The 25,233-nt window shown below is 33.4% G+C and overlaps 1 protein-coding gene across 7 annotated transcripts in view; it reads left to right on the plus strand.

Annotated features, from left to right (window-relative positions):
• The first annotated feature begins 921 nt into the window (after nt 1-921).
• The window catches only part of LOC128191706 (protein Shroom3-like), a 56,275-nt gene continuing 31,963 nt past the window's right edge, over nt 922-25,233 (plus strand). Inside the window, exons 1-3 of one of the 7 annotated variants that reach the window (XM_052863913.1) lie at nt 922-1,158; nt 4,543-4,685; nt 21,423-21,608. In XM_052863913.1, coding sequence (XP_052719873.1) covers nt 982-1,158; nt 4,543-4,685; nt 21,423-21,608 — 506 coding nt within the window. In that variant the 5' untranslated portion in view covers nt 922-981. Of the gene's footprint in view, nt 1,159-4,542; nt 4,686-6,091; nt 6,196-7,042; nt 7,084-8,950; nt 9,521-20,098; nt 20,255-21,422; nt 21,609-23,698; nt 23,936-25,233 lie in introns of those variants that run through there. The other 6 variants (XM_052863912.1, XM_052863917.1, XM_052863916.1 and 3 more) reach the window with 6 other exon arrangements.

A 25,233-nucleotide genomic window follows, 5' to 3' on the forward strand; every position in this document is an offset into this window, starting at 1 on the left:
CCCCCCCCACCCACACACAAACACCCACACACGGATTAGGTTTTTCACAATTTAGAGAGGTTGTAATTTTTTTCTTTTTTTGTTGGCGTGTTAATATGCCTCCCCCCTCACACTTTCAAAAACGATGTTACGTGCTTGGATGAAGTACATGTAGATATAATAAAGCGACATATAACCGAGCTTTAGTCGAATACAAAATGTACTATAGATGACACGTTGACATTCCTTTAAGTTTAAAGTTTAATTGATGTTATAGAAATGAAATGGCATATTTTGTGTCCTATGTGGGTATGAAGGTGGCAAGCAGACTGCATAAAAATTTACAAATAACGCATACATAACGCGTTCGGAAGGAACCATCGAGACATTTGGCGATTTGCCACATAGTACAAATCTCGACTCAATCATGATTACTTACGAATCTGCAAAATTTGAATTATGTGGTTTTCGTATTATGAGATGGCTTGATCATTATCTTCGGTTGTGAAAAACAGTGGTATCATTTATTTGTCAAATACCGGTAAAATGGTTATTCTATGTGTATTTAGGTATTACTAAGTTAATTTACTATAGTATATTGAATGATAGAATATTATTTATACTAATAACCTTCTCGAATAATGATAATGAACGCAAAAGATCAAATTCCCATAGATCTAACTGATTTTAAACCTCAATCTTTATATGATTTTGTTTTGAACATACACATATTTTATGATGAAACATCAAAAGTCACATCATTTTTTTACTTAACAAAAATAAAATAAATAATAACCCTCCAGGCATATTTGCAACGATGCTCCTCTGATCCTTTTAAATTTTGGCGGCGAACTTTACTGAAACGGACTTTAATCAAAGGTGTGCATTTACAGGTAACATCCGGATGCTTATAGCGTCTTCAGAAAATCACATGTTCCGAATGAACCCAAACAAACTCGAGAAAAGTGTAGCTGTAATGTCAGTTTGTGTCACCGAGTTGAAATGTCTGCTGATTCTAGCGAGACGGACCGCGATGTGTTTTTGACTGATCAGGAAATTAGTGGTTCCACAGTTGCCAAGTCCTCTCGAACTTTTCAGGTGGTTCTTAAAGGTGGTGCTCCCTGGGGGTTCACCCTGCAAGGAGGCGTCGGAACCCAATCACCTGTACAAATTCAACAGGTAGGGATTTTTTTTTCACGAGTGGAATTTTGATTTGTTCTAAATTAAATTACTCCAACTAAAATAATATAGGGAAAGAGAGAAAATGATAGATAGAATTTTTTTTTAAGTAAGTTACAAAAAGTAACATTTTGGGTGGGTGGGGGTTACTGTAACATATTTTCAGTAAAATGTCAAGTTTTTGTTGTCTCTCTTAACATTTAAGAGTGTTATATAATTAAATAACATAAACTTTGATGACAATATGAATCATTATATAATGTTTAATTACTATTATTTGCCCTCTCCTAGCTGCATGATGTCAAGGTATTTTTTCAGTTAGGTGTGTAGGTGTATTTTTGCTAAGTGCTAAAATGACAGCATGGCACATCATTACAAAACACCTCCATTGCACCTGATGCGTGAAGATATACATACAATTTAAGTAAATTATTATTTTACAAAAAATTATATCAATCCATTTCTATTTTACTGCCGTCTTAGATTATAGCATAATCAAAACTCTATTTGAAGTGAAATTTTATAAAATTCCCAATTATCAAATCAGTGTGACAAGTTTCAATTCAACATATCTGACAATAGCAGGAATATTACAGGTAAATTTTTCATGGACCTTAGCATGGGGAACTGAAAAAAAATATATTGACAAATTATCTTGATCACAGCCAAGGATAATAAGACCCTAGCTCTTATCCTAGTCATGATCAATTAAGTTCTGGATCAAAAACACCAAAAATAGACAGCATTTCAAACCAGTATTTCATTTTGCTCAAATCGCCCACAGTTATTTTTTTTATTGCGCTGCATGTGAAGGTGTATACTCATAAAGGGGAATGAAATGTTTGACAGTGTTAATTAATGTAAAATACTCTTGTATAAAATCTTCAGTGCGGAAATATTTTGAGTTGAATAGATTTTGTGCATTTACGCCACTGCTAGAATTGTTGATAGAAACCACCATTATAGTTCTATTGGTGAATCCGTAGAGGGACGGCATACGACGATCTTGTGGTTTAATGGACAGTTATTGGCGATGAATAAAAATGTCATTTCATCATGATATGCCATCACATTCTTTCCTGTAAAGAAAAAAATCTTGTCTGTACTGAATAGCATTCTTTCATATAATAAAACAAAACATGCTTACTACATGTGCTTTTTTTTGGGGGGGGGGGGGGATGAGGGGAATTTTATCATTAGCTGACAATTTAAAGTTTATTTTAAATGTCATATGTGTCTTGCATATGAGAAAATTTATGTTGTGATATTTTTAAAAATCCCTTTTTAACGATATTTTAATAAAGTTTTACGGATGGCGCCCGCAAAATGAGAGGGGGGAAGCTTATTTTCCATTGTACAGGAAGTGGTTCCAAATATTGCACTCAAAAAGTTGTACTCATTTCTGAAGTGGTCAGTCTCTGACATGTACAATGTTCATGTGTATGAACTACGAAGTATCATGCTCCTCAAATGCTATTAATAAATTTGAATTGCTAATAGGAGAAATTAAGAAGATTTTTTCCACTTATTTTTACACAAAATTTAGGATACAACCATAAAGTGTTTAAATGTACATTTTAATTAATACATTATTGGTGGACTGCTTGATTATTAAATTGTCCTTATAATACAATGTAATTGTTTCCATTCAGCTAATTATGTAATATTTAAAGTGAAAATGGGACCACAATTTATAAGTTCATTTTTAATTTTCTTTAAAATACATACATAGAAGTTTTACATTTACTTGTAACACTATATACATAAATTGTTCCCCATAAACTAAATTGAGAGTATTGTTTGCATGTGGAACTGTAGAATTAAAATGCAGTGAAAAAAATTCATTTATACATTATATATACATGATACATTATAATTATTACGAATTATCATATTCATAGTTGTAAAGGCCTGAGCCAAGATTGCTGGTTTCGGATGAGATGTCTCTTTCGGCATGTAATTGGGGGAGGTTTGAGTTTGTTTAAAGGGGGGACACTTTCTAAGCCCCCCTTTGTGATTTAATCAGCGTCTGGCCTACCTTTTGGGAGTAGGCTGATTTTACGGTTTTATTGATTTAAGTTTGTTTGGAAAACGTGTAAATAAATTTGACAGCCAAAAGAGAGAGAGGAAATGACTAATGAGCAATGTCATCCAAATCTCTGTCAATGTCGTTTCGGCACACTATGGGGAACAAACTATAGTATGGGAGATCTTGCGGGGACTAGGTGCTTGTTAAACCGCTATTTATTACCCTCGCTCCTGAAGTAACTCACTTGCATAACAATGGCTGTATCCTAGATTTTATGGAGTCCTTCTTATTCAACTAGAACTGTTTTCTTTGAGATTTTTTTTTTTGTCGTCTTGCTTCTAGGTCTGATAACTTTCAAAACATGTCAGTTTTAGGGGGCTATATTGAAAAGATATACTCAGTAGGGGAGTACGCTGCTAACTGAATGTAGAATCAATGTTTGATATTGGGGGAGCAAACTTCTAAATATACATGAAATGTTTTTTCATGTGACATTTTACCTGTAAGGTTTGGAATGTCAAATACTTAATAGTATAAGAATAAAGGCCTTAATTTTTTTTTTAACATTGCATACACATTAAATGCAAAATATTAACGTCTCAAACAATCTTCAAGCTCATGTGATGTGCTTGGCATATGTATCGTTACATCTGAAATGTTTGCTCTAAGGTTTAATTGAAGTACTGAATTGCTATTTTCATCCTCTGGTCCCATTTTGACAAACTGACACAGTTTATATTTCTCCAAATAAAAATTGTAGAAGGCGTGTCAGAAGACAAAATTATAAGGCCTAGAACTAAGTGAAATATATTTGCAATCATATGAGTGGGAATTACCAGTAATAATGGCCTGTGGGTATAGTCGGTCAAGTGTAGTGATGTTTGGAGTAGAAGTTGAGTAAGAGGACTATGATTATAGTCTCTCTCCTTTACGGTACCTGGTTCTTCTGACAAGGGAGGTAACTCTTTTGAAATGCTAAAATAATTTACATGTAAGCTATCAATATTTAACAAAATTTCCAAGTTATAGGTTAAATCAGAATTTACTTGGGTGTGCTAAAATTGTTATCATTTCAACAATCAAAAGAATATCAAAGGGACATAAATATTACAGGGTATATTAGTATTCATGTACATTGAAATCATAAATCATACACCCTGGCATTTTAAGAACATAGAAGACAATACCGGTATGTACTAGCTGGTAGATTTTCCAATATACTGTTGACATACCAGTATGAAGCAATATCATTGTCAATTTAGGAAAATCTGCATGAAAAACTATTAAAAGACAGACAGACAGACATACAACATAGAACCAGTTATGTAATCAAATAACTTCTTGGACTTTTGCAGGTTGACCCTGAAGGAAAAGGTCATGGTCATCTTAAGGCAGATGATTATATTCTGGCTGTAAATGGCATGGCCCCAGAATCTCTGAGTGAAGGAGAACAGCTAATTAAGGATGCATTCAGAACCTTGACCTTGACTGTGTGGAGGTAAGGTCAATTGTAATTATAGCCATGTGAACTTTCAAAGACATGCATAGTTTGATCTATTGGTCAGAAATCCATTTTCAGTTGGTGTTTGGGCCAATACATTAAATGAATACAATTGTACCGTTAGTATGCTCTTGATGATAACATTATATAGTGCCTGTTTGGGAGGGTAACAGTTGATATTGACACCCCTTGGAAAACTATTTTCAACCAAAGCAAAGCAGAGATTGACAATGGTTTTTGAGGGATGTCAATTTCAACTTTACACTCCCAAACAGTAATATTGACAGTTGCAATGTTCTATCTCCCAGAGAAGCAATGTATCATCATTAAATATCACTATTTCTAATATTAATTTATCAGACTGTGAACTTATCTTCATGAAATTATAATTTTGATAATTTTGAAATTTATATGCACTTTTTTATCAAAATTTTATCCGGAAAAGGATAATTTTTACATTTCCTTCCCACATTAAAAAAATATCAGAGAATATATATAATTATATTATATCCCAGTATTACAGTTACATGTATTATCATGAATTTTATACTTGTAAGGTTTTCTCTTTATATGTATATCCTCTTTGATTAATATAGTATTTCATCTTAATTCTAAATCAAATATTCTCCACAAAAATTCCCTTAAAATTTGAGATGTACATATATATAAGAGCATTGAAATTTTTTAAATTTTTTCCTAAAATGTGTGAATGTATATGAGTTAGATAATCTGCCTACTTTTTTCACTTCTTTACTCGAAACTTCATTGCACTGTAAAGCATTTCCTATTATTTATTTTTTTGCAAAAACTGTATGATAATTGAAAAAGTATTGATACATTGTCGAAGATGAAAATCAAAGCATAATCTGCAATGTGTTCCTCAAATTTTCATAAGCTAGTACCAAATTTAAAAAAAAATGACAATTTAATGCATGGATATTATGAGTAATAATTGCTTAATTCCACTAAGTTTCCTCACAGAAGTTTTTTTTTATGAATTTTCCTTGAATATTGATAATTGATTATCATGAATAGATCTATGCTTCGAAATGCAAACAAGGGGAATAACTCTTTTGTCTCTCAGACAAGATTTAGCTGATCCATCAACTTTCAATGATATTAAATGTGTGACTATGTCCCATCTTGCATGGTAACCAGCCAACTGACGCTGCATGTTTATTAAACATCATCCATTTAATCATGGAAATTTAGAAGTTGCACCATGAACACACTAGCATTTTTGTCATGTTGTCAGATTGAACAGGCGCTCTAAACAAATAATGTTTTATCTTTTTGATTTTTAAATTTCCATTCTTGAAATGAACTGTCTGGCCTGTTGGTTTCTTAAATAGCGTAGGTTGCACACAGAGACCTTGGAATCAAGGGGTTTCAATAGAATTAGTTTTTTGATCATAATAGTTTCTCTTTGTGAAGGTTTTTAATACGAGATCTCGAGGTATGTGTGCATTCCCTGAGTTTTTAAAATGGACATTATCGATAAACTCTTGTGAGTATTAAATATGTTATATGTATAATTGTGAATTTTCATGTATTCCATGGTTACCGCATAGGAAAAAAACAACTTTTCTTTTTTGGAAATTGTTTTAATTGAATGATGCAATCAGCAGTTTCCTTGACAATATAATTAATCTAAATGGTTTCGATCTGTAATTGAATTTAATGGAGTCTCGATCCCTTTGTATCCACGAGGTACATTTGAGCACATGTTTTGATGTAGTTGAGCTGTTGCAATTTTTTTGAAGTATGAAGATATGCACTGGTTGACCAAGGACAGACATGTCTTTGTTGTTAACTTAATACTTTGTCAACTAATTACAAACTGTTTGTTCGGGAATGTGTACATCGGGGAGTTTTATTGAATTCCCAGCCCCGCTTCAAATCATGGCAGTCATTCAGACAGGAATTTTATTAATTCAGATGAAAATTACAGAAATAAAACTCCTTGTACGCCTCTAATTTACCCAGGTGAAAGTTATGAGATTTCTTTGTCATAAGTGTAGACTGTTTGAGTGCTAGCCATTCAGATTAGAACTGATGAAAAAAAAAGTCTGAGTTCGGTTCTAAGCGCTATATACACCTGGAAAATAAATGAAGAAGTAAAGAGAAGTAGGTTTTGTGTCGAAAGATCCCCTTCTATTAAAGTACATATTGTCACATTCCTGTAAGATTACAATATATCAATTCCAGTGTGACAGTCGAATTGTTATTGATTTGCTGTAAGGTAGGCATGTGTAAGGGAGGAGATTCTTCTACCTAGAACCGTTTCATTTGAGTCGAAATATTTATTTGGTGTGCGTTAACGTGAACGTAGAAGGTGATTAAATGTGATTGTTAAAGCCTTATCTGTGATGGAAAGAATTTACACTGAAAAGAGGTGGGTATCGTTTATGTAGGAGAACAAGTGATGCATTTTTGAGGGGGTGGGTTGAGGCAGGGGTCTTGAATGCATGCGTATTATTTGCATTTGATTTACATGATCATCATAATAACTAAAGATAATCATATTAATTTGATATAAAAACTTTTAAATATTTTATGCATTACCTGCAGTAATGAAAGTCTTAAATAGATAATTATGAAAATCTTTTAATGTGAACGGCAGATGAGAGCATTATGAAATTTTTCTTGATGTTAACTCTTCTGTTTTAGCTCTCTCTGTTGAACCTTTCTCTCAATCCATGTAGAGGGGAAAAATAAGTCTACAGATGATTTATTAACTTAAAGTACTGTAGTATTCTTTTTCTTTGAAAGATTTTTTTTATACACATTGTCTTCAAAGCATCCTTTAGTTTTTATTTGGAAGATATTGATGAATTAGGTAAGAAAGAATTAATATCCAATATTTAATGAAATTATGCTCCGATTACCTGATGTGATGACACTTAGAGCTGATATAGCCCAGTCTACCAAAGAGTTGTCTCCCTTAAAATCCTAGGTTATTTCATTATTCTTGTATGTTTCTAGGGTTTTTTACCGGGTTTTCCGAAGGAAAAATCCGGTTATTAAAATGGTGAAAATGGCGGGCGGGCAGGCAGGTGGGCGGCTGCCAAAAGGGTACCCTCAGTGTATGGATAACTCCTCCTACAGTTTTCAAGATAGGAAGTTGTTCTTTTGCAGATCAATTGTACATATATCAGAGGTGTGCATATTGCTAGGATTTTGATTTCTGATAATTTATGAAAAAAATACTAGCTTTTGAACTTAGTCATTTTTTGGCAAAATATTGCATATAGGGTACCCTCATTGTACGGATAACTCCTCCTACAGTTTTCAAGGTTGGAAGTTGTTCTTATGCAGATCAAATGTACATATATCAGAGGTGTGCATATTGCTAGGATTTTGATTTCCGATAATTTATGAAAAAAATACCAGCTTTTGAACTTAGTCAATTTTTGGCAAAATATTGCATATAGGGTACCCTCAGTGTATGGATAACTCCTCCTACAGTTTTCAAGGTAGGAAGTTGTTCTTTTGCAGATCAATTGTGCATGTATCAGAGGTGTGCATATTGCTAGGATTTGATTTCTGATAATTTATGAAAAAAATACCAGCTTTTGAACTTAGTCATTTTTTGGCAAAATATTGCATATAGGGTACCCTCATTGTATGGATAACTCCTCCTACAGTTTTCAAGGTTGGAAGTTGTTCTTTTGCAGATCAAATGTACATATATCAGAGGTGTGCATATTGCTAGGATTTTGATTTCCGATAATTTATGAAAAAAATACCAGCTTTTGAACTTAGTCATTTTTTGGCAAAATATTGCATGTAGGGTACACCATTTCACTGGATATGGGTTGACATGGATTATGGATACAGTTCACATAAAAGAAAACCCGGTTTGCTGTCACATTGACAGCTTTTCACTTGTTAAAAAAATATATTGATCATTATTTAATTGAGTTTGTAATATAATGCACCCAATTCTGAGCTGTCAATTTATAAATCCTCTCCTATTTCAAAAGACCCTTTTCAGATTCTTCATTGGTTGTCAAAGTGCATGAATTTGACTATAAAACCATGCAGACAAGAGTAGCATTATGAGTTGTATATGGGACGTTTCATTCTTGTATCAAATCGGTTCCTCCTAGCTCTCTTAATAAAATTCGGATATTCTTTTGTACGGGGGATCCGTTACTCTAACCGATTTGTGACGTCTTTTTAAATGACCCTCCATGCTGTGTTCAAATTTTCACAACATGGGGGCTATCAGAATAATCCTATTTTCTTCACTAATTGTTTCAGGACAATAGACCTACTTTGTCCTAATAAGCTTATCAGTTAAAAAAGTGCAGTGGCATTGTGAGTCTTCATTCAGACTTGGTACACATGTGTCTGTTTGAATGAAAATGAACCTGGTTGTGTATTGTGTTCGGTATTTTCCTGTTCCCAGTAATACGTTTTGCCGAGACAGGACACCTTGGATTATCCAGTCATTTAGTCCAAAGGAGACATAATTAGATTTAACGCTAAAGACCTAATATTATGGATAAAACAAAATGGAGGACATTGTTTGTAGGAGTTGTGAATTAACTGCATAATAATTGAGTTTGCAAAATCTTGCATGGACTTTGGCATTAAACAGAAAACATCTTATTAAGTTAATAAAAAGGAAGTGCTTGGTATAATGTTAAACTACAAAGTCTTTAGCTGTTGGATTTATACGTGCTTCGGAAATTTTGATTTGTAAATATGGACGAAGGTACCAAACCAACTCGCCTTTTGCTAAGTCCTCCTCCTCTGAAGGTTAACTACGACCAGCTTCCTGTGAGTCCAAGGACTCGAGCGAGTTGGTCAGGAAAATCGGATAGGTGAGTGAGAATTTCAAACTCTTCAAAAACTACAATAAATATTGTCATCATGGACATTAATTGCATGAGGATGTAAAAGCTAGAACTTCTAGATATCTCTAAATAGAGGTGGTTCCATTAGATATGGTGTTGTATCATAAATATGTAGTCACCAGTTAAAACTTGGGGATTTTGATGGAAAAACCAGCAAAGGTGATGCAGATTGATAAGAAATTTAAGATAGGGCTTGATTTTTCTTCTGGCAGCTAGTAAAAGTATATATAAACTCTGTGATATACAGAAGTTTTACCCGGATATGATCAATGCTCCAGTTTATTCCTTGTAAACCTAGCAACCCCAGCCAAAGGTTGCCATGTTGTCTGATATCTGGTGAGCTTTGCCACTGATGGATGAGTAAATGATAAAATATTACCGAATAAAGAATCCCTTCACCGCAGACATTGTAGGTACGAAAACCATTGATCCTGTTTTCTGTGACTCAAAAGCTGAGATTTAGGCATATTTCATATAAGGAAATTGTTCCACAGCTATTCAGTGAAGTTTGCTTTTGAAAAAAAGAAAAAGAAAAGAACAATCTATCTAAATAAAGGAAGGTGTAATTCAATACCACAAGAATCATTTATTATATCACCATTGAATATTAATCTATTAAATGTCTGTCAGAAGGAACTTTCAATCATAAGTAGACAGTTATGAAATATTGCATGTCAGTTTGTGCCCCTTCCATTGCTGTGTTCTCAAGGAAAGTCTTGCAAAATATCCTTGAGCAAGGAAGGATTTTACTTTCCTAACCTTTTATTTTGTCTAAATACACAAGTAAATGAAGTTGTCATTATTTTTTCATGAATTTTAATGACGTATTGCACAAAGTGTGCAGTATTTCTTTTTAAAAGACTCAGTGAACCAAATCCTTTAAATGGATATTCAACATTAAGTTGGTAGAGCTAGGTACACATGATTCTAGAAATATCCAACCAACTTATATGTTGGAATTATGGAATCAATTACTCTCTAAGGTTCATTAATACTCCTTTATAAAGTTTGGGTAAAGAAATTGTTCCTGATGATGATATAAAATTTCATTATTCTCCCCTCCCCCCTCCTCAAATTTGTTTTATTAAAACACAACATTTGAAACAATAAGAGAGAAGTAACAATTATTTTTTGCAAGCCAAAAACATCTTTCTATGCTCCAAGCAGCTTAGGGTTTTTAGTCCATTCTGCTTTTCAAAGGATTCCATTGGACATAAAAGATAGTGAGGGGACTGGACAAGAAACGGTTTTGTTTTAGTAAAGTCGGATGCTTTGAGGAGGCCATTTAAGTTAGACAAGGTCTTTTTGATCTTAAAAAAGCAGGTGTAGGATTGGAATATACAAGAAGGAAATCAAGTTCCATGTACTTAAGGTGGTATATGGGTCACTTCCATGTTGTGACATATTGTTTATCAAAATAAACAATAAAATGAAGTGTAATTATATAAGTATTTTCTTTCCGAATATTGTCACCTTACAGCGTAGCCATTAATTGGCTTAGTTGGTTTACTACGAATCTGTAAGTCATATGAGTTCAAATCCCACTCTGGGTTTTATAATTTTTACCTCTCCAAATATTTTTAAAAGCTATTTTTTGGTTAAATATTGTAAAATTTGAAAAATCTAAACACGTGAAAGTCTGTCAATTATAATGTACTTTAATCCACATTAATATCAACAGATGTCCCATACCACCTTAATTAAAGGTAATGGCCACTGAGAAGCAATCAGACTACATGAACAATTTCATTCATTTACAGTGCCCATTTCATCACTCAAAAATTTCTGCAATTGATTCCTTTTTGGCCTACAATGAATTCAAATGGAACCATCTAAAAGATATATTATATACCTCCAACTCGATGTATTTCAACAATTTTTGTTGATAATTATTCAAAGCAGATCGAGTGATAAAATTCATAAATAGGAGTTGTTCCCCTTTGGTTATGCTAAAATCGGCCATGCAGGCAAAATCTTAAAATTGATAGATTCATATCTCTCCAGGAATCCTTTGATGCTTTACTATAGAATTAGAAGCCATAATAACATTAAATAACATTATTTGCATACTTGTAGATGGGAAATAGATAAATTGAATTTACATTGGCATTTTTAGCAGTATTCAAAAATGATGAAAGTAAAATTTGAATTCTCATTATCAATATCAGCAATATATTATGCACAATACATTCCATTAACAAAGAAAGGAAAATTCTTCAGACAATTTTTGTAGATCATATATACATGTATAACTTAAAAGGTTTGCAGAAAAATCAAAATTTTGAAACATTACTCAAAGATATTTGAAGACTTGTAATATATACCGGTATATAGTTACTGGTATCAAATGGATGAAAATTTGAAATTGAAATTTTGTCAGCTTAGAAGCCAAAAACTTGTTTGACAAGGGCAGTAGCCCATTGATAGGGTACTTATTCTTTCCAGGGCTCACCAACAAATTTTAAGCAATCCCTTTTACTGATATTTTTCCCAAATCAAAAACGGATTAATTGATTGCAATTACAGTTGAACTTCGATATCTCGACCACTAATATCTCGAATACAACGGATATGTTGAAGTGATTTGTAAGTTGTTTTAAGCATTTTACCCTCGATATCTTGAATTATAACTTGGATATCTCAGATTATCTATTTTTATAAAGTCCCATCTAGTTCAGGTTAATGAAGTTGACTGTATTGCATTTAGTGCAATAAATGTAAATGTAATCATTGAAAAAAAAGTTTACATGTAACCAAAGGGTTATATACTGGTATGAGTCTAGTAGAAGTTAAAAGAATTGAAAACTCACTAAAATGTAAAGCATTGGAAAACAAAGAAACAATTGTGTATAATGGGGATGGAGATTAATTGTTATCCCATCAAGCCCAGGTTTGAAGTAATACACTGTATATACTGCAAATGTATTTGATCTACAATGTATATAAGTGTAGCATATAGCCCTGCCAGAATATTCACCTCTTATCAAATTCAGTTGCCATGGTTATTCAATACCTTGATGGATAGGCCTGGCCTGGATTTGAACCCATGATCTTTTGCATGTACATGTATTTTAAGTGTTCTCCCAACTCAGTAATGCTATGGCAACACATGGTATATTGATAGAAAAGCTAGTTTATAGAAAAGTGTTTTGAAAATGCATGGACAGCTACTAGTGATATGAAATCCTAAAAACAAAGAGACCCGAAAGTTCAAACTGTTAATGGTACAGTAGGAATATTAGAGTCCTAGCTGTAGAATGCTTGTCCTGACCTTGCAATACAAGTGTTGAACTTTTGTCCTTTCCCTGAGACCTTTGAAGATGTTTCCTTAGGAAAGTTTAAAGCTGGTGCATCAAGGAGATCAATGAAGGAACAGATGTTGGCAGGCTTTATTCAGCCATTGTCAGACATCACTTAAGTCCAGTTTAGCTTCCTTCTTAGGTGGTGGTGGAGGGGAGGGGCCCATTTCATTGCATACAAGTTAACACATCAAGGCATTAGCCACCAAAGGTAAGTGGGGGGTTGCAAAACCAGGTGTAATTCAGAGCATTCCTTGTCACGGTTGACTGCTTCTCGCGATGTAAGCTAGTGTCTGCCCAAATATTAGTTTTCCGTGACATCTATTGAGTAAGGATAAAAAAAGTTTTTGAGAAAAAAGAAACCAACCAATTACTTGACAGACATATCCTGATCTGATCAGGTATTGCCACCTCTGGTTTCTGAATTGAAGGATTTGTACAATGTCTAAAAGTACATCTGCTTTGGTCTGTGTACCATGGGATATGTTTACCCTAATTAAATCGAACTATCTGCTAATTTTATCTTGCTTCTTTCTTTTACTCATGGCTGACATGGTAGGTGGCAGCTTCAAATCAATCTCTCATGGTGTACATTGCAGAACAAATCAAATAAAGAAAGAAAATTTAAATCTGTCAATCATTCACCATTTGCAGCTCTCTCATTTAAGGTAAAGTCGATCATTTGTTGATTTGTATCAGTTGGTATGAATTTAAAAAAAAAAAGTAAGGCATTAATGCTTTACAAGCAATATTTGAATGGTATAATTCTGCCTTAAGCAAAATTTTTTTCTTTCCTATTTTTATACATGATGAAATGTCATGGTCTCGTTGTTTTTTATCAAAAGAAGTATTGAAACAATTATTACCATAATTGTCTTCTTTATTTGAAAAGCCATTGTTTCAATGATTCCACAGGTAGGAATTTTTAAAGTCATGTTTGAAACATGCATGTAATTAGTTAATTGCCTTAGCCTTACATCAGATGTCTATATGCTGGAATTCAGTGAAACTACTCACGGTTGTAGGCATTTTCTACTGTAAATTTATCTTTATATATAGTACAATGATATTTGTCAACTTCAACTTATTTTAAATTTACAAAACTTTAAAAAAATTGGTCTTAAAAAATAGTTTTATGGTATATTCTTTAAAAAGATTATTCACTATATCAACAAATTCTTTATATCAGAGTTGTACTGTCATAAATTCATAATTTTTATGGAAATATTGAGAATATTTCCAGACACTGCCAAAAATTAACTATATCAATTAAAAAAAAAAATATTTTAATTGATTATCCTTGTTTGTACAAAAGAAGTTTTACTTTACATACATGTTTATTGTATTAACTTTCAAACAGAATATTAATTCATGCTAATAAGACCTAGTGATTTGTAATGAGCTACAGAAAACTAATTAAGAATAGTGCCTATACCACTGCTAAATTAAATAAGTTTTGAAGTCTAAAAAATTCTGCACTTTTGCTTACTTATGAAGTTTTCCTTTGGTATGTTTTTTAACGTATTACAAATATAGGTGCAAGTGCATTCTTTTATGATTATAGTTTAAGCTGAATAATTTACAGAGTACAAATGTTTGTTATCAAATTTAGTCAATATATGTACTAGAAACCTTTTATACCTTAAGCCACTGGTACGTTTAGAAAACTCCACCCCTTTTTAAGAGCTTATTTGAATCAATATCATCTTCATAATCGACATGTATTATGCACTGCACACCTCATAATTCAGCCGAACCATAGAACCAGTAATGCATTTTTTTTTTTTTACTGTTTTTTGATCTATAACTTGTATGATGATACTTCTTTTGACTGCATGTTTTTGATTTGGGCCTGACAGCTAGGATCTCGGCTAGAATTCAGATGTGCATGCATGTGAATTAGAAAAAAAAAAAATCTTAAAAGAGGGGTGAAAATTACATAACTTTGGAATTCAAACATTGTACATGTATAAATGGTAGCAAGGGTGGAAAAAAAATTGAGTATTGCTGGTAAACAAGAGCTGAAATTCATTCCTTAGATCAATATTTGCATCATTATAGGCAATAAATGCGGCATAGAATGAATTTCTCCGCATATTTAATGTGCCAATTAATGTAAACCTTGCAGTACTGTTGAGGTGCATTCAGAATCAAGTGATTTTTTATTAGCTCTGCAGACTTCAATGCAAACAGTTTCACTGTTATATTGCCGGCCTGAACTGAGTAGCTTAAAAAATAAAAGCGGACAAGTAGCAAAGAAATTCCAATGCCTTGTCCTGTTGTCAGAGCCATGACTAAGTGCGTCAAGCATAGCATGCACTGGTGTTGTCGAAAAATGCACATTTTGTATGGGAGACCTGATGTAGGCAGGAAATGTTACGATTCTTTAAAACAAGGACACCGCGTTTCTACGTACATGGGCTTGACATGGCTGTCATTACATACCAATCAGATTAATTGCCATCTCTAATGTTTGTCCATCCAATAAAGATTTAAACGTTCTTGGTCGAGGGCAAGAGAAATATGCATCAGGAGACTATATAAACTGCCATGAACACCACTTGCTTTTCAGCGTGATTCATGGTAACATGCGTGATGTGGTAACTTGTACATTTAATGGAGACAAATTTTTAACCACTGGAAAACTATGATGGCAGTGATGAAAGTCTTCTTTCACCTGTTTGCAGGGTTCACAATCATCAAAGTTGACCAGAACACAATTCATCTCTTGCAGGCTTTGGGTCAATTAATGGCATATCCTACAATCTCATGTAGGAAGATTCTAATACCTTGAGTAGCTCATTTAGATATTTGGTTTTTTTTAAACAAGTAATGTATCTGAACTTTAAATTTTATAAAGCAAGAGCATAATTTTGAAATAATACTGAACAGTTTCTCATCATAGATTTGAAGTGTTTAGCGGAGGAGGTTTGTGCAATTCTTACTGAGATTGAAATTCTGAGAAAAGACATATGCATATTGTGAAGTGTGTCAGCTAGTCTATAAGGTAGATACTTAGTGAAATGTTTGAATTCTAATGCATTGATTTGTGCTTTAGTTCCTCTGAAGTTTGATTCAAAATAGTTCAGTCGCTATGTCCTTTAAGTATTTATTTGTACGTTATACCGAAGAGTTGCGTAACATGTTTTGTAATGAACAGTTATGTTTGAGTCTGCTCCATTTGTTGAAAACAAAGTCTGGTAAAAAAAATTTTTTTTTAACTGAATACTTCAGGTGTTCCAAACACATTGAATCTGATACATTTACTGCGCTTATCCCTATCTGTACAGAAGTCAGCTGTTGGGTTTGATGCTTTACCAATCTTCATTGTGATTGGAATTAATTAACAAACAGTTGGGTATCTTTAATCTATTTTCCTTCTTTCTTGTTTATATTTTTTTCTCTCTCTCTCTCCTGGTTGCTTGTTGATTACCGGTAGATAGGTATCTCTGTTAAATTCCAATGTACATTCAGGTTTGTTAATAATGGTGTCTTTTAATCTGGATTGACCCCAAAAGGTGCAACAACTGTGCACCGTGACTGCCGACATTCAATTAAAAGGTCTGGTAGATAAATTATACTTGCATGTTCAGACCAGAATTTTTAAGGTAAGTCGATGTGCAATAAAATTTAGGATTAATCTAAACATAATGCAGGACTTAGCAGAAATGTTTTCTTTATCTTGAGGAAAGGTTTAGTCCTTTAGGGCCCTTTCTTTAACAAATTGATAAAAAGGGTGGGGGGGTTGGGGGAAGGTCGGGTGGTCATACCCAATTAGATTACTGCAAAGTAATCAAATGATCGGGAGCTATAATCGGTACTTGACATCACAACAAATTTCTTCTATAATGAGCAAATATTTGTTCAGCGAAACTTTAAAAGAAGAACAGCGATGTTTTCCTTAGTACTATTTCCAATCTTTTAACATTAGATATTTGAGACATGTTAAAAGGTTAAGGGTATTAGAATGGAGTTTGATATTGAATTTCCTATCAATATTTGGTTATCCTGTAAAATTATGTCAGGCCATTTACCCCATCATGAAGTGGTTTGACCTGGCATTGCTTAATGTGTTCATATTTTCAGGTGCTCTTTAAGAATCTTGCTTAACATTGCAATTTCTTTGTTGCAAGAATTGCAAGCTAAGTATTTAGAATCATTTGCATGAGGTAAAAAAAATTTTTTTTTGACTTATCCATATTATAATTGTATATATACGAGATGTATATTAGGTTTTTTTACTACTTCGATTTGAAATTAATGTATCCTTTAATTGCTGTGTGTGTTAAATTCTTGCTGGTGCATTCACCAGTGTATAAAAGACCAATACAAAGATCTAAGAAATCAAAGTTTTAAACTTTTTGATGATATGAAAACAGCACCTGGTCAAATATTTTATATGATACTGAATGTAGAAGGTTTTAGATTGTGGTTTAATAAATTCATGTTCAAGAATGCATACATTTGATATTTAATAGCTTATTGAATCATATCTGAAACGATTATGTACAAAAGCTTTGAATTTCATTACAATTATATAACCTACTGCTTTCAGTTCAAGGGCCAAGATTTTTAATTACATTTTCATGGATGATGCTTAGAAATGTTTGCTTAAAACATTGATTGCAGGTGCAGTAAATATTAACTAAGGTTTTTATCAAACCGTTGAAGATTTCTCCATTTTATAGTAGTTTAAACTGTTCAGCCACAACTGTACAAAACGGCCAAAATTTACCAATTTACTTTGTGGCTAATTGGCTTAAGAAACAAGTTTTAAAAAATCCTGTCTTTAATAATTGATTTCTGAGATAAAGCCATAAAGGATATTGTAATTGCTGCTTGATCTTATTCAGGACACTATATATTAAAGTAAGTGTCAGCATTTGTAAAAGTTCAGAATTCCTTACACAATCATGTGTAAGAGCATATAGTTTTATAATGAATTAAAAAGATGTTTAAATGTTTATTTAAATCATTATGAATGGTATATATACTAAATATTCAGCGTGTGGTCATATGATAATGAACTACTGTTTTTTTTTTTGTTATGTGTCATTAGCTAGCTGTTTTTACCTAGAAAGTTTTTACAGCTTAATTTTAATTTATACTGATGAGCAATTCTCTTGAAGGTGTTTTTTCAACAAAATTACTTTAAATGACCTTAACAGCTGTCTGCATTGCAGTGATAGCAAAAAAATAAATTTGAGACTTCTAGCACAATTTTTTATTATTCATTCAAATACTTTTGGGATTAGCTCATTCAAAAATTGGTTTCATTTTAGTATTGAGACAATTAGCAATCCAAATGATTCATATGAAAACTTTGTGGATTAATGAGGTACCGCATTTCTAAAAGTCAAATTCTGCTAATACATGTACTGAAACACTGTTATGCTGCATACTAATTACTATACACGTACATAGTCACTTGTTTATATCATCACTTTCGTTCTGGAGATAATTAAAAAATATGGAAATGAGGAAAGGTCATGGTTTTTAAAGGGGGGGGGGGGGGGGGGGGGGGGGAGGAGGGAGAAGGGGCGATTTAGTCACTATAAGACCTTTCATAGTGAGTAGTACGTAAAAATTGTGATTAAATGTTATACAATTTATGTGCTGATCTCCTCATTCATTTAATGTGTTTTGTTTTATATTCATTTAACTGTACTAGATTTTCGTCTTGAATTGAACCTCAAACTTCAGTACTTGTAATCAATTGTTTATAGAACTCTCTGATTTACTTTAACCTGAGAGGAATAAACTTGGCTGATCAATATTTGCCTGTTATCTTTCTTTTGTATGTTTGCTAACTTTTTAGGACACATTTAACTCCTAAGTAACAACAAGGCTGGTCACCAATCTTGTTACAAATATTCCCTAGCTAGCTGTCGAGATCATTTCCCTTTGCTATTCTCTATGTGTTCTTGCAAAAGCTATAGTTCACCTGTCCTTAGAGAGAATTTCCATCTCTGCAATGAGATTGTACGTACCCTGTCCTTGGTCTGCTTTCCTCCTTCTTATAAACAAGGGAGCAGCTTGAGTGCAAGGACGCCAAACCATGAAAAGTTGATACAGTTTTTAGCTTAAAAAAAACCCCCTCTTTTATTGACACCCCTTGAAACCAATAAAATTTAAGCAATTCAAAGAAAGAAAAAAAACCTAGTTGATACATTTTTACATTAATTCTTTTTTATAAGGGAGATCAAATTAAATGATTAAAACTCCTTTTGAACCAAGCAATTCAAAGAAAAAGAATCCAAGCCTTTTTGCAGTTTTAGCCTGAGCAATCCCCCCCCCCCCCCCCCCCAAAAAAAAAAAAAAAAAAAAAAAAAATGAAAGACCAAGTAGAATCATTTTAAGAAGACCTTGGACTTTTGGTTGGACGAAGCCTTCTATTTCTTGAGTCAAAACAAGTTATAAATGACTCGGTTTCAAGTGAAATATGCATCGATTGCGTAGTCTTAGCTCATAAGCCAGACAAATCTTGTTGAATTCAAAGAGACATGGCTGAGTGGCTAGCAATGAAATAGACAGGTCTAGCAGCAGTGAGTACATCACACCGCTGTTTTACACAACTACCCAAAGTCCAAGCTCTTGTTAAAATGGTTCTATTTTATGCGATGACAGCCAGTGTGTCTGCTGAAATATAGTAAAACATGAGGGGGAGGGGCATGTTTGTTATCACTTTCAGCTTTGTCATCTTTCTGGTCACAAATAACAAAACATACAGAGAGACTCTAAACTAAATCCAGTAGCACAACAGTGAATGGGGGTCCAAACCCTATAAAATTACTCCAGTTTGATACATACATCTACTGACCAATTGGAAGGTAAAGAGGAAAACAAGTTTAATGGTACATTTAGTGTAAGGATAAAAGGACATTTCAGAAGTCTTCAATTTAAATGACACTGTTTGTGTGACTTTATTGCCACAGCCTCTTGTAATTGATACATATATGTTACAAAAACTAGGACAACAAATATTTGTTACAAACCTAGAAAAAAATGGGGAAGTTTGGACAGTGAAAGAGTGAAAGAAGTTATATATAGTCTCCTGGTAAGGCAAAAAGCAGAGCTATTTTCTGCTTGTGGAAGATTGAATAGGCTTTTTAAAACAAAAGCTGATAACATCACATTTTTTAAGGATTTTGCCAAAGTCGTGGACAGATAGTGTCACCTGGAATATTAACACTGCTGGCTTGGTTTATTTGGAATTAAAACTTACCAAATATGTGACTTAGGCAGCAGACATTGAAATTGCACTACATGTACTTCAGAAATCTAGAGGCTGTCAACGAATGTCAAAAAACGGAGAACTTTGCAAATTGTTTGCCAGCGATTTGCTCTAAAAAATGAAGAGGCAATCTAGTTTGAACTATGTGGATTATATGAAAATGATCAGGTGAAATTACTGTTTAATGATTGGAAAAAGTTTTTTAATTGCTCCAAGCAAGTTTGTGTAAGGAATTTTTAGGTCCGTGAGATTTTTTGAAGTGCACTGTCATGATGGTATTCAATTATATAAGAGGGTTCTTGGCATGCTCCTTGAGCCCTTTTATACAGAAAGTAACTGGACCACAAAGAATCAAGTGTTAGCTTATCAGAGAAAGTTTGTAAATGCAGATACTCACAGAGAAATATTACTTAGCCAAAATTTTATTCTGTGTAAATTATTGCATACTTTTGATTTTATATTTTTGAAAATTTGATGGGCAGGTACATTTGTATATATCATTGTGTAATCCAGTTTAGGGTTGAATATATAGAATATTCAATGAACTATAGATTTTATTGCAGGCCTGTGGTATGTTATTTCTTTTAAAGTTGATTTCATTTACCGGTAGGTAGAGAGTGATATGTTGCTTCTTTACTTATGCCATTGTAATGTATGCTAGCATTATTTGTCAGCTTTTGTAGACCATATGTTTTGAATGTAAAGTGGTTGCATTGATATCAACCGATAACCAGTTTACTATGGGTGGTTTTTCCTACTGAGAAGACAGTGAAACCCTCAAGTTTAATGCTATGCAGTTGTCATTGTGTCAAGAGTCAACATTCTGATTGTACCAAAGAGCTGGGCTCCTCGATAAACAAATATAAATTGCTATGGTTCATCCATTGTGTGGTTTTGTGGAATCCAAAGTTGGTCTTCCAATAGAAGTTTCTCTATCATAATGGTCCCATCTTGTCTAACCACAATTAGACTTTTTAGCAGCAGACATGCGCTGATATATAAACAGAATGATTTTCAATTCTATAGAAAGTCTTTCATCATGGTTTGACAAAAGTTTATCAATACACTTTGTAATAAGATCTACGGCTATTGTGCATGAATTTGTTCATAGACTATCAATATCTTTCTGTCGTGTATAATCACTGAACTCTTCGAGTACCTTGATGTCTTCTTGAAATCAGTCCACCTGCCTTAATGATGTAGTTGAAATTGTTTGTACGAAGTAACATATTTTTATCTTTCCCTCATTTCACCAAGTTCAAAGTGCTTCTTAAGATATCTTGACGTCTCTCAAACAACGCCATTAAAAATTTAAATTCTTTTTCTTTCTAAACAGGGGAACCTCCAAACTTGAGTCCGGTGTCAAGATTTTGAGGTCTTCCTCGTTCCTCCACAGATCTCGAGAGGGGCAGGAGAGAGAAAGGCGAAGGTCAGGTGATCAGGATGAAAACAACATGGCAGAAAACCATAGGTCATCGGCGGAGAAAGTGATGCCCAGGCAACGAAGGGTGGAGAGTTTTCAGTACGTTAAAATTTTTTAAACACACAAATAATTTTAATTTCTTCAATTGCGGTGACTTTTTTGTTTAAAAATACATAACTCTTTCAACTTTTTGTTACAGTATTAGCAAGTATTTATTACTTAATGCAAATTGCTGGTTAGAATTGTGAAATTGTCAACAAATTTTTATGTACTTATGAGTTGAAAATTAACACGCAAATGAAATTATGTAAATTAAGCAATTTTAACAATATTTACTGGTTGGTAGAATTCTCTTTTAATTCTAAATTACTCACTTATGTCGTGTGTAAAAGTCACTATTATTCTCGCAGAGATTAAAGGTTTATTAAGATAGAACCATATGTCATGGCCACGTGCTTGGCCTTTTTTCCTCCTTTCATATATTGAATATTTGGTGTAAATTAGATTTATAATTGAAGCTTTTTGAAAGGACACTTCCACCAATATTGTGAATATGTTTCGTGTATCAGTAATTGGTGTAAAGTAGATGGCATTTGTGCCCATTTGGCGCCTAGGGCCTCATAAATCAAGATCGTACCCGTGCCATGCACACCTATCGAAACTCGTCGCCTTAAAGTTCTGACCATAAAATATTCATTTTTCATTACTGCTAGCCTTTTAACCTTGAAGTCTAATTTACCCATAAATACTTGTTATTATATTAGTCAAATATTTTTATGGATGAAAAAATGACAAAAAGATTTAATCTGGTTCCTGTCATGTGCAGTCAGATGTAAAAAGCCGGCTTTAGGAATTTCTACATAATGAAACAGATTTAGAACAGGACCGAGATTTCTTCTTTTGTTGTTTCCACAGTGTAATGAAAATAATTTCCAAACCGAAACATTTCAAAGCACTTGAAACACAAAACAAAACTATTCTTTGTGGATAAAGAATCAGTTCTTAAAGTCTAAATTTGTGTACTTTGGACATTTACTGCTTAAACATGCTAACCTTTTAATAATGGTTAACAATACAAATATATTTTTGCTTCATCACTACATGTATATCCCAAGTCAAAACTTGGGTTTACAGGTAATTTCTGGCTCTGGCTGTTTAGAACACCATTTGACACAACTCCCCCAGAGTTGGCTAACATGCATGACCTTGCAGGATTACAGTGGTAACTTGAGTGTTTTTGATCTCGGAGCAGATGACACGATCGGGTAGATATATCCTCCATTGCATGGCTGACCCCATTATTGAGGGCTACCACAGTATCCCAATGTTGTTAAAGATCTAGGACCTCTATCATAGCTTGTTTAAACCACAAGCGTTGGTCTCAGTCACTTATACCAGCATCAAAGCCTAATTAAGTCTCTTAATTACTTTCAGGTGGTTTTTATGTTTCCTTCTTTGTTCAACAAATTTTTTTTTTACACAAATGATTCTGAATGGTCTAAATCGAAGTATTTCTGTGCACCTGCAACTATACATGTACCTGCACTGAAGAAATGAAAGAAAAGAACTTAATTTGTTCCTGCAGTCTTTATATTGGTATTGTACTTGGGCTTGCTATTTATTGGCTAATTTGGTGATTTAGTATAATCATTTAAGAAAACATCCAGTTTTTGCATGCATAGGACATATGTCTAAGAAAGTATTCCAAAATTTTGGTTAATCATACCCTCGGTATTTGTGCCAGAGAATTAGGCTTCTATCTCTGCTCATCACAATGTTGGATGAGAGAAATGGTATGCATTTATATTTATTAGGGAGTACGAGTCTTCATTATAGTAATAATCTGTCAGAAAACCTGTGAGCGATGACAAGAGATCACAAATACTGTAGAGTCTCCTCCGGAACGATGTAACTTATACTTAGACCTCCTGAGATCGACCTGATATTCCAGCCTGTAGATGCGAGTGTCACTCGCTCACAATTCCTTCCATTGGCAGGTGACGCGGTGCACATTGTTTTGGAGTTCTGCTAATGACGATTTTACCTATAAACAACACTCAAGCTAGGGTGTAGATTAGCATGAGGGGCATTGAGAGCCAATGTCTGGAACACTGGCCATTTTCTCACTCATTACCTGCCCGGTATTCTTCTCCTGCCAGACAGGCAGTGTCAACCATGTTCAGTGTTCGTTTGGTGACAATGCATGTACTTGTAACAACAATGGAGACCCCATCACAGGAATCTTTACCAAACATCCAGTACTTGTATACTGCAATGTGTAAACTGGCTTGAATGATGGGACTAACATCCTCAAGACAAAATAAGTGTGAGTCTGTGACTAGGACAGAAACTTGCTCAAATATAGAGGAAGATGAAGATTCAGGCATACAAGAACTTTCAGATGATGTTTTCTGTTCCCTGGATGAGTAAGTTTATAATACATGTACATGTATACCCTTTTTTAAAATCTTTATTTTTTGCTGATTCTGATATCAAAAGTAAGCATATAATAGTAGGATATTACCGAATCAATAGTTAATGATGGCAGTCCTTTGAACAGGTGTATGAATTTCTTCTTTGATTTCAAGTTGGAAGCCTTTCAGACCTATTTTACGGTATATCATGTACCCATAATAGGAATATGGTTACTCTGTAGTCATGTGTTCATCAAAATATGATGATGTTGTTTTAACCTTGACCTTTCAGAGTTCCACGTTTGTTCGATGATTGAACCACACACTCCAGAATTCATGCTCAGTTTGAATGCATTGCAATAAAATATTTCTATACGAAATTCTTCCATTAATAGACAGATAAACTGTGAACAAAGATAGCAATTCAATTTTGACTCGCATTTCAAATTGATAATAATCAATTTATGATAAAGTTTATGAAACATGATTAAGTCTTTTCAAAAAGCTCACTGGACCAATAGTATGGGTCATACAACTCAAAAGAGTGCTTTAATTTGAGGCTACATATTTACCATCCAAAGAGTTTAAAGTAGCAATCAAATTAATGTTTTGTATCACAAACCTTGTTATTCAATATATATGGCAGACAAGAGCTATAATTTATCAAGAGGGTGCCCTATGTAAGGAATTTTCTGAAACAGCAGGAGGTATAAATGTTCAAACGTACGGATCAAGCTTTAATGAGATATCCTATGGCTTCTGTGTACATTTTCAATGCTAAATGTATTGACAATGTCACGCTTATTTTGAAAGTATTTTGTTGATTCAGATAGGACAAATTGTTTGTGAACATTGAAGACAAACAAACAAGATTGCTTATAGTCTATATAAGGACAGTAAAAATTTAGGTTTTTCATATAATTTGCTGTTATTAAGAAAAAAAAGTCAAATTTACAGACTTTGAGTTATGGCTACACTGTCAACTGGATACTAGAATGCTGTATGGATTTAAGAAAAAAAAGATTTCAGTCCTTTTGTAGGTATATCCAGAGGACAATTCTGGAAATGGATTGGTACATCTCGCAAACTGAGCCATGGTGACATGCGCATGTTAATTTGAAGCTTGAGCTATATAGGTACAAGCATTTGGGAATTTTTTTTGTTCAAGCTCCTTTAGTAACAAACCAAGCTACTATATTTCTTATACCCAAGCTCTTGGTATATAAGAAGTGACATTCAGAAGTATTTGATGATTAAACCTTGAAAACCATTGATGTACTAATATATCACTGGCACAATAATGATTCTTC

The sequence above is a fragment of the Crassostrea angulata genome, chromosome 7 (genome assembly GCF_025612915.1).
Source record: "Crassostrea angulata isolate pt1a10 chromosome 7, ASM2561291v2, whole genome shotgun sequence".
NCBI lineage: Eukaryota > Metazoa > Mollusca > Bivalvia > Ostreida > Ostreidae > Magallana > Magallana angulata.